This window comes from Elephas maximus, chromosome 17 (assembly GCF_024166365.1).
Source record: "Elephas maximus indicus isolate mEleMax1 chromosome 17, mEleMax1 primary haplotype, whole genome shotgun sequence".
Classification (NCBI taxonomy): Eukaryota; Metazoa; Chordata; class Mammalia; order Proboscidea; family Elephantidae; genus Elephas; species Elephas maximus.
The window spans coordinates 71,605,225-71,623,715 of NC_064835.1; the positions used below are offsets into that span (position 1 = coordinate 71,605,225).

At 37.5% G+C, this 18,491-nt stretch overlaps 1 protein-coding gene across 1 annotated transcript in view; it reads left to right on the forward strand.

The window, feature by feature from the left end:
- Window positions 1–18,423, forward strand: part of RAB1A (RAB1A, member RAS oncogene family) — a 34,959-nt gene extending 16,536 nt beyond the window's left edge. Inside the window, exons 3-6 of the mRNA XM_049857376.1 lie at window positions 8,285–8,380; window positions 14,654–14,749; window positions 16,270–16,401; window positions 16,629–18,423. Of these exons, the coding sequence (XP_049713333.1) occupies window positions 8,285–8,380; window positions 14,654–14,749; window positions 16,270–16,401; window positions 16,629–16,826 (522 nt within the window). The 3' untranslated portion in view covers window positions 16,827–18,423. The remainder of the gene's footprint in view (window positions 1–8,284; window positions 8,381–14,653; window positions 14,750–16,269; window positions 16,402–16,628) is intronic.
- Window positions 18,424–18,491: the final 68 nt, after the last annotated feature.

Genomic DNA, 18,491 nt, shown 5'->3' on the forward strand with positions numbered 1-18,491 from the left:
ATGCAGTCACAGGGAAAGAAAGCCATTTGCACTTAAGAATGTCCTTGATGAAACTGTAAAGATGATTAATTTTATTAAATCTTGGTCCTTGAATATTCTTTTTTAATATTCTCTGTGAGGAAATAGAAAGTACACACAAAGCATTTTTACTGTGTAAGAACAGCACTTGTGCGGTTGTTTGAGTTGCGAGCTGAACTTGCTCCCCCCCGCCCAGAATACCATTTTTTTTTTTACTTGAAAGAACAACTGACAGGCAAACTGTAGTTATGCAGGGTGGAGTATTTGTCAGGAATTTTTTCAACTGAGTTAAGCGGGACTGTCAAGTCAAGGAAACAGCTGATAGCATTTGTCACCTGTAATAAAATTTGAGCTTTCAAGTGAGAATTAGAATTTTAGAAAACTTATAATTCAGCACTGTGAGCTTGACAGCTTTCCAGATGCGTATATGAATTTTCTGGTAAAATGAGTGGTGATGCTAATGAGTGTGATTTTTAAAATATTATGCAATTCTTCCCAAGAAATATTTTCTTGAAAGAATTACGTAATTTAGTAAACCAGTGTTTTTCCAAATGACAAATTCATGATGTTAAAATCAGGAGTAAAAAATCCATTCAAAATGTAAGATTTTAATGTAAATGGATTAAAAAAAAAAACTCATTGCTGTTGACTCAATTCTGACTCATATTGACCCTATAGGACAGAGTAGAACTGTCCTGTAGGATAGCCAAGGCTGTAAATCTTTACGGAAGCAGACTGCCACATCTTTTTCCCACGGAATGGCTGAGAGGTTGGAACCGCCAACCCTTCGGTTAGCAGCTGAGCAGTTAACCACTGTGCCACCAGAGCTCCTGTTAAATGGATTGCTGTAAACCATTTGACCACTTCAGAAGAAAATTGCTTACATGAATAATGTCGTTTTCTTTTGCTCTCATATCAAAAGATTTTAAAGTAACAAGCTTTGATAAAGAGGTGGATAATTGGATGACAGATACTGTTAGCATCATGAAGTCTTTAATTCTGAGACCATGCGTAGAATGTGAAAGGTTGGCTACTTTGGCAGTATTGATTTGGGGTTAAAACCAAAAAATCCTGTGGCCATTGAGTTGATTTCGACTCACAGCAACCCTGTAGGACAGAGTAGAACTGCTCCATAGAGTTTCCAAGGAGCGCTTGGTGAGTTCGAACTGCTGACCTTTTGGTTAGCAGCTGTAGCTCTCAACCACTACACCACCAGGGTTTCCTGATTTGGGGTTAAATTATTATAATCTTATAAATGGTGGTAAGGAAATTAATTGTATATTACAAAATAATTTAAAAAATGAAATGGTATTTGCGTGGGCTCAGGCTCACTGTGTTCTTAGGTTAGGACTTGAGTGGGTTAATTAGAAGTGGTTCAAAATATTTTTTGTGAAGATAAAATTAGGGTGGTTTATAGGTTTCTAGGTTTTGAAACCCTACAGAATAGCCAGATAATGGTTTTTAGTTTTTTCATGCTAATATGGGGCTAGATTTTCTTGTTTTTGATCATGAACTTTTCCAAAGAATATTTTGTACTCGTTAGCCTTGGTGACTACTTCTTGTCCATGTTTTTTTTGCCCAGCTATCTACATGTGGAGTGTTAGGCTGAAATAGTGAAGTTATTTACTTTAGGAGTTGGTCGAAATAAAATCTGAAGTGGTAGTTAGAATAAGCACATGGGCTGTGTAAGTCCTTATTGTTGTTATTATTTCAAGTAATTTAGATTTGAGTGGATAGAAGTTGGAGAAAAATTAAGATTGAGATCAGATAGTCAATAAATATTTGAGGGGAAAAGTAAGTTAATCTTCCTAATGACCATATACCAAAATGAATTTCATTAAATACTATAGTAAAAATGAAACCATGGAAGTACTAGAATAGTCATAGGTGATGCTTTGAACTTGGCATGTGAAAATAGTTTCTGAAATAAAAATCAAGATTGTTAAACTTGATTTTATTAAAATTAATTTGTAAACATAAAAATGTCAAACAAGTGGCACTAGCAAAAAAATATGTACATGAGAAATGATTGATATTCTGAATATATAAAGCACACTTACACACCAATAAGCAAAAGATGCCCAATGAAAATACGGACAGAGACATGAGCAGGCAGTTCACAAAAGAAACAAAAATTGCCAATAAACATGAAAAAGATGTTCAACTTTATTTGAAATTAAAGGATTTTAAATTAAAATTAGTATCACTTCTCATGCAATTGGCAAAGATTAAAATTAAGAATTCCTGGTGTTAAATCACCAGGAATTAAGACAGGTGGGAAGAGTCTCGCATCTCTTCACGCTGCCTTCCTGAGTCTGGCTATAGCCTAAGGTGTTTGTGCTTCAAAGAACATCCTCTCTGGGATGCCTGTTTCAGTACAGCCTGTACAGTAGAATTGCCTGGGAAACTTTTTAAAAATACTGTTGCCTAGCCGCCCCCTAAGTAGAGACAACTATGGCAAAAGCTGTAATAAACTATGGGAGCACAAAAAAAAACCAGAAGCCAAACCTGTTGCTATTGAGTCGATTCCGTTTCATAGCCACCGTATAGGACAGAGTAGAACTGCCCCATAGGGTTTCCAAGGAGTGGCTGGTAGATTCAAACCGCCAACCTTTTGGTTAGCAGCCAAGCTCTTAACCACTGCGCCACCAGGGCTCCATGGGAGCACAGAGGGGAGAAAATTTCTTAATTGTTAGCTGAGGAGTTGGAGAAGTTGTTTGGAAGATCCATAGTTCAGAATTAGAGAAATAATAAAAATTGCCATGCTAATCCCGGTGCAAGGTCAGGGGGTACACAAGAAGAGGTGCTGAGAATTTTGGACAGAAGGGATAGCTTGTGCAGTGCGACTCAGAAACTTGGGTGGACGGGGTCGTTCAGTTAGCCACAAGAATTTCGTATTTCTAATCAAGCACCCAGCGTGTAAAAAGTGGCAAATAAATGTTTGTTGTGTTCATTTTGTTCTCTTTCCATATTCTATAGTACTTGATACTTAATAGGTACTCAAATAAAAGGAAAAAACAAACTAAACAAATCAAGACTCAGTAATGGTAAGAAGATAACTGGGCAGCAGTTTGTGAAATCGCAGTTAAATGCCTTAAAGTGTATCTCCGTGTTCCCAGCGACTCCAGGTGTGCTCAAGTGTGGACACGTGAGGATAAGTCAACGTAACTATAATTTGTATTGGTATAAAATTATTAATAATTCTTATTAAGTATGAAACAACTATGAGTGAATATATTAATTGAAGAAAGGCTATAAAACAGTATTATATATGATCCTATTTCTGTTTTAAAAAATGTAAGTATGTGCAGAAAAAGACAGGAAAATTTTACTGCGGAGTATTTAGTATTGTCTAAATGGTGATGTAATGGTTAAGTGCTACGGCTGCTGACCCAAAGGCTGGCGGTTCATATCCACCAGGCGTTCCTTGGAAACCTGTGGGACAGTTCTACTCTGTCCTACATTGTCGCTATGAGAATTGACTCTACAGCAGTGGGTTTGGTTTTTTTTTGTTAATGTTGAAATAGCTTGTGACTTTTTTCTTTCTCCGTGTGCTTTATGTTTTTCCAGTTTTTAAGCAACTAGTAGAGCAAAAGATAAGTAAAACTTGTGTTTTTAAGTCTGCATGGAACTAAGCCTTGGAAAGCTTCAAAGTTGAGTCAGTTATGATTTTTACATTAACCGGAGTGTAGTCCAGCTGGTACACTGTGGTTCTGATATGTTCCCGATGGTAAAGAATATTTTATGTTCTAATACTGAGAACATTAAAGCCCAGCAATTTGTATTTTCTGACTCGTGTGTCCAAGTAAGATTTTTGTCTTATCAACTGTGAATTTACTCCATGTTTATTATGTGTTAGGAAACTTAGCTAGGGTTTGGGGGATTAGGCGTGGAAAGGTCAAATGTTTGTTAGAGTGGAGATGGCATTTGGGTTTCCTTAGCTTCTAGTTACGGTAGAAAAGGGCCTTTTTCTTAGTGTGTTCCACAGAATATTTGAAAAATAGATTAGGTAATCTTAAATTTGGAGATTCTTTCCTTGATAAGCCTTGCAAGAATGAAATCATTTTAACTTAACCAAATATATTTACATTTGATCCAGAGGATGCTTTGGAAGACACCCCTTATTTTCAAAGATGTGCCCCTGCTGATTAATGCTGGATTACCTGGCCTGTCTTACCATTAAATGTTTCTAGGGTTTGTTGTTGTTGCTAGGTATGGTCAAGCCGGTTCTGACTCATAGTGACCTTGTGTGCAGCAGAACAAAACACTGCCTGGTCCCGTGCCGTCCTCACAATCGTTTGTATGTTTGAGCCTGTTGTTGTTACCAGTGTGGTTCAGCAATAGCTGATTACCAGAACTGTTTAACCTAACATTGACATTGAAGTTCAGTGTTTTCATCCATCCGTTTTTAACCTCGTAGATGGCTTCACAGTTTCAGTAAAGCTCTTTTCTCTCTAAAGATAGAGTGATGGTATTTTCCTGAAGCCTCATCTAAGTAATTGTTTTCTGTTTCTTGGGTCACTGGTTTAGAAGTGTTAATGAAAATTAATTATCAAGAATTAACTTAAAATTTAATACTGTGGTTTAAAGGAACAAATATTTTTATATGAATTTCTTATAAATATTCAATTAAAATTATCTTTAGTAGGTTATTGTAACACAACTTTAAATACTGATCTTTTAAATAATGATTTTAGTAAATCAGATAACCATTTTATACTATTTTGTCACATAGATAAGTGGTAGTAGGTGCCAATGGTTAGGAATTAAGAGAAAATATTGAAAGTTCAAATACTTATTATTTCCCTTGCAAATTCCCGAAATGGAATAGATGGCCATTGTTACTCTGAGTTTCTTGGCTTAGTTCACTGAATGATAGTTTCCATGGGAGTAAGGTTTGAGAATTGCTTTGCTGTTACTTACCTTAGCAGAGAGTGTACACGTGTGATTGCAATCCCAAGCCTTTTACTGCCATTGGACATCCAAAGCATTACCTCTTGTCATAACAGATTGAATTAGTTTCTGTGGCAAGAATTTCTGCTGAAATGGTTATAAACCAGTTGACCTCAAGCAAAACTTGAGGTCAACATCTCTACCTATCTCTAGCCACTTGGAATGCTTTCTTACCACAATTTACAGTTTTGTTTATAGATGTTTTTTGTTGTAATCTTATGTACACATCAGATTCAGAATTATCAAAACTTGCCCACATGGATTTCCTGTAACCCTTTATTCCTTTCTCTTTGCCTAGCATATTGTAGCATAAATCCCAAACATGTCATTCTCCCTCTACGTTAGTGTGCGTTTCTAAAAACTGTGGACATTTTCTCACAAAATGACAATGCCATTTTCACCCTACAAAGTAAATAACTTTCCCTATCTCAGAACTGCTGTATTAACAGTTGATTTGAGTAAGGATCCAAATGTGGTCCACACGTTCTGTTTGGCTGTTTTGCTACTCGATCTCTTAATGTAGAGCTTTTCTACCTCCCTCTTTTTTACTTATATATTTTTCATTGATTTTTTTTGCAAAAACTGGGTCAGTTGTGCTGTAGATTGTCTAGCATTCCAGATTTGTCATTGCTTCCTTGTGGTGTCCTTAAATGTGTTCCTCTATTCCCCACTTCTCTCATTGGAAGTAAACTCAGGAACTGTGCTATTCACATGGCAGTATTAGCCCCATGTGGCTATTTAAGTTCAAATTAATTAAGAATTCACTTCCTCCTCCTCACTAGCCACATTTCAGGTGTTCAGTAGCCTCCTGTGGCTTGTGGCTACCGTATCGGCTATCTCAGCTTATAGAACCTTTCCATCATCTCAGAAAGTTCTGTTTGCCGGTGTTACTTTTAGCAGATTTAGACTCGATTAGATTTAGCTTCATCATTGTTGGTAGAATAGCTCATAGGCGGTGCTTTGTGTTTCAAGGCATGCAAGTCTGGTTGTCCCACTTGTGGTATTGCTGAGAGTGATTAGTGGGTTCAGGGTAATGATAGCCTGATCTCTGCATTCATGTACCCTTTCACAGGAAACAGTTTCATTTAAAAAGGATTTTGTTTCCATTCTGAGCAAAATGTCATGACAGATAGTTGAAACGGATATATATTTTTATTGTGCTTTAGGAGAAGGTTTACAGAGCAAATTAGTTTCCCGTTCAATAGTTCATACACAAATTGTTCCATGACATAAGTTGCTCTCCCCATTACCACCCTGAGTCAGTGTTTCCATTTGTCCGATTTTCCTGCCTTCTAATCTTTGCTTTTGGATAATGTGTTATTCTTTTGGGCTCACGTAGATGATTGTTCTAAGGAGCACTTTCCTTATGTGTGTTACTGTTTATTTATAGGCCTATTATTTGGCGTAAAAATGATCTCCAGGAATGGCAAAACAGTCACGAAGGGAGAGACTGGAAGGAGGGAGTGGGCTAACTCATTAGGGGGAGAGTAAATGGGAGTATGTAGTAAGGCGTATATAAGTTTATATGTGAGAGACTGACTTGATTTGTAAACTTTCACTTAGAGCACAATAAAAATTATTAAAAAAAAAAAAAAGACTCCAGACGCTACTCACCAAAGTAGAATGTAGAACATTTTCTTTAGAAACAATGTTATGCCATTTGAATTAGATGTCCCCCCGGACTTTGGTCCTTAGCCTTCAAGCCCAGTATCTCGGTTTCTCGAGGTGTTTGGCTGTGTCTAGGTTGTTTCCATGACGATACCCATGTACTCTATTATCTATATGAATGTATATGCAGCACATACAAATACATATGTAGAAAGATCCACAGCCAAACCTGTATATGACGTGGGTGTATTCCCATATGCCCTCCCACACCTGTTCAGCATATGTATTTACCTATGTATCCACTCAGGAAACCCTGGTGGCGTAGTGGTTAAGTGCTACAGCTGCTAACCAAGAGGTCAGCAGTTCAGATCCACCAGGTGCTCCTTGGAGACTCTATGGGGAAGTTTTACTCCGTCCTATAGGGTCGCCATGAGTCGGAATCGACTCGACGGCAGTGGGTATGTATCTATTCATAAATTATTGTTAGTACTGTTGTTGCAGGACTGTGTATGTTACAGTATTTACCTTCATTGCCTTTTGTTCCTGAGTACCTCTCAGTGTCTTCTCTTGCCTTGGTCATGTTGTGCTGACTTCCCCCATATCGTGTACTTCTTTTCCCTTCACCAGAGTTAACTCATGTCTATTCAAGTTAGTGATTTTCCCTCCCTTCCCCTTCCATCCCTGGTATCCATCAGAAAATGTTTCTTTTGGTGTGTAAGCCTTTTCTTGACTGTTTATAATAGTGGTCTCATATAATTATTCTTTTGTGATTGACGTATGTCATCAGCATAATGTCCTCCAGATTCATCCATGTTGTGAGATGTTTCACAGATTCATCATTATTATTGTTGGGTAGTATTCCATTGTGTGTATGTACTCCATTTCATTGATGCAGTCATTCTTTGATGGACATTTAGGTTGTGTCCATATTTTTGCTGTTGTGAATAAGCTGCAGTGAACACGGGTATGCATATGAAACAGGTATAATTTTAGAAGTTCAACATTGGGTAAAAAATGCACAAGAAACATTCACACAAAAATGTGCACACAAATGTTCACAGCAACATTATTCACAATAGCAAAAATATGGACACAACCTAAGTGTCATCAGCAAATGAGTGGGTAAACAAAATGTGGTGTGTTCACACAATAGGGTATTTTTAGGCAATAGAAAGAATGAAATACTGATACACGCTGCAACATGGATGAACCTTGAAAACATTATGCTAAGTGAAAGAAGCCAGACACAGGGCCATACAGTGTAGATTCTGTTTATATGAAATGTCCAGCATGGGTAAATCCATAGAGACAGAAGGTAGATTCGTGGTTGCTGTGGGAAATGGGAGTGGCTAATAATATTCCTTTTGGAATGATGAAAATGTTCTGGAGTTAGAGAGGGATGATGGTTGGACCACCTCGTGAACATACTAAGACACACTGAATTGTGCACTTTAAAATGGTGAATTTTATGCTTTTTGAAATATATCTCAATTTAAAAGAAATCCTAACTAGGAAATAAAGCTGATTTACAAAAAACAATCCACAAAGAAGGAGAGCGACACGATCATTGTTTGGTGAGGAATGAATTAGATGGGTGAGAGGCAGGAGTTTTGCTGATTAGCAGTTGGGAAAATCAGTGATCATTAGAAATATAAAAAACTCTATATGATATATGTATGTTAATCGTTAACTTTTTTTTCTTCAGGATGATACGTATACAGAAAGCTACATCAGCACAATTGGTGTGGATTTCAAAATAAGAACTATAGAGTTAGATGGGAAAACAATCAAGCTTCAAATAGTAAGTGATTTTTTGGACTAGAAAATTTTTTGGAAATTATTTTGGTAAATTTGGAGTGTATTTTTTATTTGTAACGTTGATAAAGTTGAAAAAGTACCTTAAGAATCATGCAGTTGTGATAGAGTGGTAGAATATGAATTTAGATTAAAATGTAGTCTCTCTCAAGTATTTTCCTCACTGAACTTTCTAATCATAAAGCAGAGAAATACATGTAGTTTTTAAGTAAGATGGGCTTCATCTGTTTCTCGTGCTGTTATCAGTGAAGGTCTGAGTTGAGGATCACCTTGTCTTGAAAGTGTAAGTAAAAGACATTTTCTATATGTCTTCTTGTTCTGAATGCTGTGGAACATTACAAGAAACCTAGGAGAGGTTGTTCATATGTGGCTTAATAGTTGAAGAGAAAGTATTTACTTAGTTCTGTTGTATTTGATAATATATACCAACTGTGTAGAAACAATTTTATTGTTGGAAAGCTTGGCTTTTCTAACATGTTCATTTCACTCTTCAGAAAATAGATGCTGAGAAATTTAATGACTTGCCTATAGTTAGTGACAAAGTAAAGTGACTCATAAGTTCCTTCAGCATTATGTGTCCCTCTGTACCCTAATCCATCCTTAATATCCCCAACCCTCAATTAAAAACGGGAAGTCGTATCAGATGTATCTCTTTAATACGGGTGTGGTTACTACCAGTGTGGACATATCAGTGGCCTTTAAAAAAAAATCTTGAGTGTCTTAGAGTAGGCAGTTAGTATGAGGTAACATAGAAAACCATTGACTGCTCTTTTCATGGAACAGATAACATGGTATGAACTAGAAGGAGCCCTGGATTTGGAGTCAACAACTTGGATATGTTGTTCTGATTCTGGAATTAAATAGAGAATCATGGGTGTAACTTGTTCTTTTCCTGAGGCTCAGTTTCTTATCTCCAAAATGGATGTGATGCTAACCTGATTTACTAATAAAGTAGTTGTGGAAATCGGTTTGGTAGCTCTGTGTATGTGTACAGTAACTTACGTGAAAGCCCTTTTTAAACTGTTGGGCAGTACACAAATATTATTGATGATATAATATGCCCAAGCAAATGGATATTTAATACATTGCTTTTTTCCCAGTTGCTCCCTTTCCTTATATAACTCTGAGGTGGAGAAGAAGGAAATGACAAAAGAACTATGCCTTTCGATAAAAGTGAACATGATTCATGCGGGCAGTCCTCGGGTTATGAACATCCAATTTAAGGACAAGGACTGCCGTCAAGCCTGTTATATTAAAAATTTGAGTTAAACAGAACGGTTCGTAAATGACAAATGCATGTACTACTCTGTGGTGCTCCTGAAAACATTGCGTGGTCTGGAGGTGTTTCTTAAGTGTTATATGCATAGAAAAGTAAAATCCATGCTATATACTAAGACATTTGACTAACTGATACTAAATAAGAACCATATATACCTGTTCCAACTTACCTTCAAATTCAACTTAAAGATACACTTAGGAATGGATCTTATTCATAAGCCAGGAATTGCCTGTGCTGTAAATTAGGACTTGCAAGGGTATAGTTACCAGAAATGGCTTAAAATACTTCCAGCCAATGCATAGATGACCTTCCACATAATTTTTCCCATATGTGGGTACAGTGCCAGCATTATACTTGGCATCATAAAGAATATTTCAGAAAGGTTCATCCAAGCCTCTAAAGTATGGTATGAAATGATTATGTGCTGTGTCATCATTGATCTTCCAAAGATTCGGGCATGTATTTGTGAAATATCTGTAGTTTGTGATTTTATATGTTATTTCCTGTGAGTTGAAGGGATCTTATAGGTGACTCAGTTCTCCCTTTTATCTTCAGTAGGAATTTCCTTTCCATCTTCAGTGACTTCTTTTGAACATTTTTGGGAAACTTACCGTTTTTCAAAGCAGCTCGTTCCATTTATAAATAACCTCTAATTGTTAATTCTTCATATTGAGCTGAAGCCAGGTTCCTCTAACCTCTCTTACTCCTTCGCCTTTTGGAGCTGCCCGATCAGATTAATTCCTCTTCTTTGGCTGCCTGCCCTTTAGATAAGTCTTAGCAAAACCTTTCTTCTACCTCAGAAGTCAGTCATTCCTTTCTGAAAGCACCTTTCGAAATTTTGGTTATGCTTGCATTTTATAAGTGCCTTAAAAAAAAAAAAAATAAATAAAATTTTTTTTTTATTAAAATGTGATTCCTAAAATTAAATATGAGATTACAGATGTGGCCCAGTCAATGTGGACTAAGATAAATCCTCTCTTGATTTGGACTCCGAATGCCTACCTCCCATGGATCACGGCTCATCTCCTTTCTTATCATTAACTCATTCATACACATCAAAAGAAAGCCTGAATTTGCTCTTCCAATGGTCATATAAACTGCTAGTTTGGATCTTAAGGGGTTTTTTTGTTTGTTTGTTTTTAATAAAAAGAAATAGAGGTCTTAACTTACACTTCTGTGACTGGTGTTTTTAAAACCTGAGTGCAAGATTTTACTTATATCCCTATTATATTTATCCCTTTTATCCTGACTTCGTCATGCTTGACTTGTTTCCCCGAGTTTTCTGGGTCTTTCAAAATGTTGATTTTGTTGATCTGTATTTTATTTATCCTTTCTTTTCAGCTTTGCCTGTTTGATAAGTGTGACTTCTCTGTCTTTATCAAAGTTAGTGATTACAAAACATTCGGCAGGGTAAGGCAGGTATGGAACTCAGTCCTGTGCCATAGAAGGCCTCTTTCAAGAAGCATTTATGGGCATGCCTGCATTATACCAAGTACTCTGGATAGCTTCAAGGTTACAGAGGTGAATAAACCATAGCCCCATAGGAGTTTGCATTTCAGTGGCAGAGACAAACATGGAAAAAATCAATTACCCTATTATTATGAGGGGTAATGAGAATTATATACAAAAAGTGATACAATTACAGGGAGGTAGTTAGTATTGTTAGCATACAGAGTCAGGAAAGTTTTCAGAGTGGCAAGAAGACATCAGAAATTTTACTTTTTGGATGTCATTGCTTTTGTCGGCTGCAGTTAATTCCCTGTTAACTTTTATCCAGAAACTATTTCTGTTAGGCATTTTACATACATTAGTTCATTTAAACCTAATTGAATTTAAATGAGAATTCTTAGCACTGTCAGGTGCGTGGTATCTAAAGGATTTACAGATGAAGAACTATTGCTTGACTTTACTTAGCACTGAAATAACCAGGAACCTAAATTAGATGTCTTGAAGTGAGGTTGACTTGACCCCAAAGCTCATGCTTCTCCAAGGATATCCTGAAAGACTTTGAGGCTCCTTACAGATATGGTAGATCTAAATATTCTTCTGAGCTCTATGGCTGGTATTTCAGATAAAGGAAATGCAGCTTGTAGTGACTTGTGTTTTTCTTTTTAGTGTAACAGTTAACATTTTACCCTATTTGCACCATTCCCCCTCCCCCACCGAGTATGTTAAATTACAGATATTATGATATTTTTGCTGTGAAGAAAATCAGAGCAAGTCCACGAGAGCCAAAATAAGACCTTGAGTATATCCCACCTGAATTTAGAGACCATCTCAAGAATAGATTTGACGCATTGAACACTAGTGACTGCAGACCAAACGAGTTGTGGAATGACATCAAGGACATCATCCATGAGGAAAGCAAGAGGTCACTGAAAAGACAGGAAAGAAAGAAAAGACCAAGGTGGTTGTCAGAGGAGACTCCGAAACTTGCTCTTGAGCGTCGAGCAGCTAAAGCAAAAGGAAGAATTGATGAAGTAAAAGAATTGAACAGAAGATTTCAAAGGGCTTCTCGAGAAGACAAAGTAAAGTATTATAATGACATGTGCAAAGAGCTGGAGATGGAAAACCAAAAGGGAAGAACACGCTTGGCGTTTCTCAAGCTGAAAGAACTGAAGAAAAAATTCAAGCCTCGAGCTGCAATAGTGAAGGATTCCATGGGGAAAATATTAAATGACACAGGAAGCATCAAAAGAAGATGGAAGGAATACACAGAGTCATTATACCAAAAAGAATTAGTCGATATTCAACCATTTCAAGAGGTGGCATATGATCAGGAACCGATGGTACTGAAGGAAGAAGTCCAAGCTGCTCTGAAGGCATTGGCAAAAAACAAGGCTCCAGGAATTGATGGGATATCAATTGAGATGTTTCAACAAACAGATGCAGCTCTGGAGGTGCTCACTCGTCTATGCCAAGAAATATGGAAGACAGCTTCCTGGCCAACTGACTGGAAGAGATCCATATTTATGCCTATTCCCAAGAAAGGTGATCCAACCGAATGTGGAAATTATAGAACAATATCATTAATATCACACGCAAGCAAAATTTTGCTGAAGAGCATTCAAAAATGGCTGCAGCAGTATATCGACAGGGAACCGCCAGAAATTCAGGCTGGCTGGTTTCAGAAGAGGACGTGGAACCAGGGATATCATTGCTGATGTCAGATGGATCCTGGCTGAAAGCAGAGCATACCAGGAGGATGTTTACCTGTGTTTTATTGACTATACAAAGGCATTCGACTGTGTGGATCATAACAAACTATGGATAACACTGTGAAGAATGGGAACTCCAGAACACTTAATTGTGCTCATGAGGAACCTTTACATAGATCAAGAGGCAGTTGTTCGGACAGAACAAGGGGATACTGATGAGTTTAAAGTCAGGAAAGGTGTGCATCAGGGTTGTATTCTTTCACCATACCTATTTAATCTGTATGCTGAACAGATAATCCGAGAAGCTGGACTATATGAAGAAGAACGGGGCATCAGGATTGGAGGAAGACTCATTAACAACCTGTGTTATGCAAATGACACAGCCTTCCTTGCTGAAAGTGAAGAGGACATGAAGCACTTACTAGTGAAGATCGGAGACCACAGCCTTCAGTATGGATTGCACCTCAACATAAAGAGAACAAAAATCCTCACAACTGGACCAATGAGCCAACGTCATGATAAACGCAGAAAAGATTGAAGTTGTCAAGGATTTCATTTTACTTGGATCCACAATCAACAGCCATGGAAGCAGCAGTCAGTAAATCAAAAGACGCATTGCATTGGGCAAATCTGCTGCAAAGGACCTCTTCAAAGTGTTGAAGAGCAAAGATGTCACCCTGAAGACTAAGGTGCGCCTGACCCAAGCCTTGGTATTTTCAGTTGCATCATATGCATGTGAAAGCTGTACGGTGAATAAAGAAGACCAAAGAAGAGTTGGTGCCTTTGAATTGTGGTGTTGGCAAAGAATATTGACTATACCATGGACTGCCAAAAGAACGAACAAATCTGTTTTGGAAGAAGTGCAGCCAGAATGCTCCTTAGAGGCAAGGATGGCGAGACTGCGTCTTACATACCTTGGACATGTTGTCAGGAGGGATCAGTCCCTGGAGAAGGACATCATGCTCGGCAGAGTACAGGGTCAGCGGAAAAGAGGAAGACCCTCAACGAGGTGGATCGACACAGTGGCTGCAACAGTGAGGTAAAGCATAACAACGATTTTAAGGATGGCGCAGGACCGGCAGTGTTTGGTTCTGTTGTGCACAGGGTCGCTACGAGTCTCGGAACCGACTTGACGGCACCTAACAACAACAACATTTTTACTCCTAAAGACTTCAGTATGCATCTGTTTTACTATGTAAACACCATTATCACAGCTAACAAGATGGATACTGATGTCTTCGTACTGTCTAATGACCAACCTACGTTCAGATTTCCCCGGGATTATCACTCATTTATAAGAGATCCATGTTGTTTAGGTCTTAGAAAAGGAAGTGGTTTCACTGAATGCTCCTGAACGGTTTTTCTAAAAACTTTTTTTTTTGCCATTTAAGTCGGACTTAAATGGAGATCAATGTCAAATACAGTTAGACTCCAAAACTTCACAACTCTGTCCCCTTCGAAGGCTGTTTCGTTTTATTCTCCGCTTGTTTTAGACTGCCAGTCCTTTTTTTCTTTTTTTTTACAGTAGCTATTATTAATTTCCCATTACTATTCATCAAAATGTTGTCTTTCACCAGCATCTTCTAGTATTTGTGAGTGTTTTAAATAGCTATTCTAATTATAAAATATGGTTTTAAAAAGACCTGCAGATATTTAGCAATGACCATGCAGCTTAGAAGTGTGAGCGTTAAGAGGGCTGACGGTCCCTTGTCAAATCTTGATAATGTCCGTAACTAGTAAACCAGGTTGTTTCCCCTCCACCTGTCCTTTCTCTGACTGTCTTTAATGGTATCGTTTGGATCTTTTGTTTGTCTTGTAATAGTGGGACACAGCAGGCCAGGAACGATTTCGAACAATCACCTCCAGTTACTACAGGGGCGCCCATGGCATCATAGTTGTGTATGATGTGACAGATCAGGTAAGTCCCGGGGGGCGGTGTTACAGCAACAGAGCAGAGGTTACTGTTTGATAAATGCTGGGCTCCTTGACCTTGCATGTAAGCCATCAGCCGTCATATTGTCTATATGGCCGAAAACTTGGTCCATGCCCAAATCTAAATGAGGCACAGAAAAGGGTTTGTTATAAAGCAGTCATGTTTTAAAACAGGTCCATTGTTATTTACCCCTCCATCATTTGTATAAATAATGGTCAACCAAAAACATTTTTTAATATTTTCCTTTAGTAAGTAGAAAACTTAGAAGTCAGTTTTACATTTGCTTTGAAGGGACCATTGTGCCAGCCTTCAGTTAATACAGCTAAGTCATGTTGAGGAAGAATTTTGCTCTTAATTTGAAAGAGACATTTATTCTAATATTGAAGAAAGCTCTTAAAATCCAAAGCAGCTTTTAATATATAGTCTTAGTTCACTGATCTGATCCCTTATCTAACAGATCTGTAGGTGAAAGCAAATGCCTGTTGATACTCTGGTTGTATTTATCGTCCAGTTTTTTTTTTTTTTAAATAACTTTGATTATTCGGGGGAGAGTTTCTAGGAGATTGTGGGTGGTTTGGTTTATACTGTGTTTTTGGCATCAAGTATTATTAGGAATTTGTCTGGCAGTTACACGTGTCCGAATTGCCAAAAGTGAGGTTGAGGGTCTCTGTCTGTGGAGGATGTGGTGCAGGAATAAAGGATTTGAATAAGATGAGCTAAAGGAGGCCTTTAAGAGGAGAATGAGTATCTGAAGATGAGCTGTTAAGAGAAGGTTGGGGCGGGGGTGATCCAAAGCAAATTTCAGCATCTTTTTCCTTTCTTTTCAAAGGAAAGAATAAAAAGTAAACTTTGAAAAATGGAATTTGTTTTTCTTGTAGCACATGTTAAATCCCACCTTAACTGAAACCATAGCTAATTGGGAGATACCTAGAAGCACAGGTATTTAGATTCAGTGCCCGTTAGAAGTAATGAGTGGGTGATATCAAGAGGAGAAAAAAATGATGCTAATTTCAAAAGTCCCTAGTACTGTGAAGTATTTAAAAATGAAAATTCTCATTCCCTAAATATGATTAGGAAGAGAAAACTGGCATCTTTATCTTGGACCTATTTATAAAGCATCTTTTAACAGCTTTCAGAGCAGCAGACAACAAGCTGTCTATTCATAAACCAAAATTTTATCAAACTTCAAAAACCAGGTTTTATACTGTATTTAATTTGCAAAATCTAAAACAATTAGATTTTCCTGAGTTGTGGTTTCATGTGTATTTTCCTCTAAAGATATTCTCATTCTCAGGTCTTCAAGTTCTGATTTCTCATTTAGATGTGTACAGTTACTGAGTATGTCAGCTGACTTACTTCCCAGCACCTGTGAGTGGTATTTTGTAGTTAGAGTTGTCTCACTAGCTCTTTCTTATTCGTATGTCAGGCCAGGAAAGGTATCACTTGATTTGTTAGAGCAGCTGTGTCCAGTATGTTATCCTACTTAAAAATGTCTCTCTTTTTAGGAGTCTTTCAATAATGTTAAACAGTGGCTGCAGGAAATTGATCGTTATGCCAGTGAAAACGTCAACAAGTTGTTGGTAGGGAACAAATGTGACCTGACCACAAAGAAAGTAGTAGACTACACAACAGCAAAGGTATGCTTAAAGTTTGATTATCAAACTGAATTTGAATCATATATGGGTGTGGAGTCATACAGCAGCCACACCACCATCTGATCTTTTAAAATATGTGCACTGGAGTACTGTGACCATGAGTTTGTGTAGTGTTTGAGTCCAGTTAACAGTCCTTCCTCACTCTCCATTTCAGGTGGTAAAAATTCACAAAGTGAAAAAATAATAATTGTGCCTTATTATCATCTTAGGAATTTGCTGATTCCCTTGGAATTCCATTTTTGGAAACCAGTGCTAAGAACGCAACGAATGTAGAACAGTCTTTCATGACGATGGCAGCTGAGATTAAAAAGCGGATGGGTCCCGGAGCAACAGCTGGTGGTGCAGAGAAGTCCAATGTTAAAATCCAGAGCACTCCAGTCAAGCAGTCAGGTGGAGGTTGCTGCTAAAATTTGCCTCCGTCCTTTTCTCACAGCAGTGAATTTGCAATCTGAACCCAAGTGAAAAAACAAAATTGCCTGAATTGTACTGTATGTAGCTGCACTACAACAGATTCTTACCGTCTCCACAAAGGTCAGAGATTGTAAATGGTCAATACTGACTTTTTTTTTATTCCCTTGACTCAAGACAGCTAACTTCATTTTCAGAACTGTTTTAAACCTTTGTGTGCTGGTTTATAAAATAATGTGTGTAATTCTTGTTGCTTTCCTGATATCAGACTGTTTCCCGTGGTTGGTTAGAATATATTTTGTTTTGATGTTTATATTGGCATGTTTAGATGTCAGGTTTAGTCTTCTGAAGATGAAGTTCAGCCATTTTGTATCAAACAGCACTACCAGTGTCTGTCACTTTCCATGCATAAGTTTAGTGAGATGTTATATGTAAGATCTGATCTGCTAGTTCTTCCTTGTAGAGTTATAAATGGAAAGATTACACTATCTGATTAATAGTTTCTTCATACTCTGCATATAATTTGTGGCTGCAGAATATTGTAATTTGTTGCACACTATGTAACAAAACAACTGAAGATATGTTTAATAAATATTGTACTTATTGGAAGTAATATCAAACTGTATGGTGATAAGTATTGTCTTAATTCTTAGGGTTGAAGGGATTTATAAGTCTTGCGGTATACTCAAAACAGCCATTTGAGTGTGCAACCAGGGCGCTGTAGACCTATCTTAGAGCAGCATCTAAAGTGCGTTTCCCAGATAACGCCTGAGGAATGACCCAGGGAGGCTTTAACCAACCCTAGTGGTTCAGGAAGATCGAATTAGATGGAAAGCAAGTTTAGAATGTATGCTATCTATGTTTGCTGATCCTTCTCTAAAACCATTTGAAAGCGCTTCATCTATCTACATTTTGTTACTCACCTGTGGTAGTGCTGGAAGCTGCCCGCCCTTCCTAACTGGCAAAAGATTGGACTAACACATGTGCTCATACTGTTTCTTCCAGGCAGAGTCAGATGTCGATCATTTTATCCTCCACAATTGTACAGCTTAGGTTGGAGGAACTTTAAAAACACTGAAGTAGAAAACAGGAAATGTCACCGTTTGCCCTAATTATAAATTATAGCCCTAAAAATTAACTGAAAGCATGACTGCAGGGTGGGAATTATGAGAAATATATTTATTTGGGTGGAATTCTGCACATATGAAAATTTTGTCCATTAGGACCTTAAGGATCCTAGGGTTTGCTTTTTAGTGTGGGGAACAAAAACCTTTTGCTGACTGGCATTTTAAGGTGATGGCAGTCAAAGTTTTTTCCTTGGGGTTGAAGTAGCAGCCAAAACATTCTTCACACAGGAGTTTGGGGCGTGGCTGTTGGCAACACATTTTATGGTGGGGATCTTTAATTCAGTGATAAAATTGAAGCTAAAAACAAGCTAAAAATTAAAGGTTTATTTTTCACTAAACAGGCAATTGAAATACATGGTACAAAAATAAGTGGTAAAATTATTGTAAAATGATATGGACAGAATAAATATTCAATTTAATTTTCCATCTGAGAATTTCACAATAAAATCATAGTTTACTTTGTATTATAGACGTGCTTGTTGGATCTATTCATCCTTATGTAAGGCAACTGACAAATTCCTGAAGGTACTAATTATT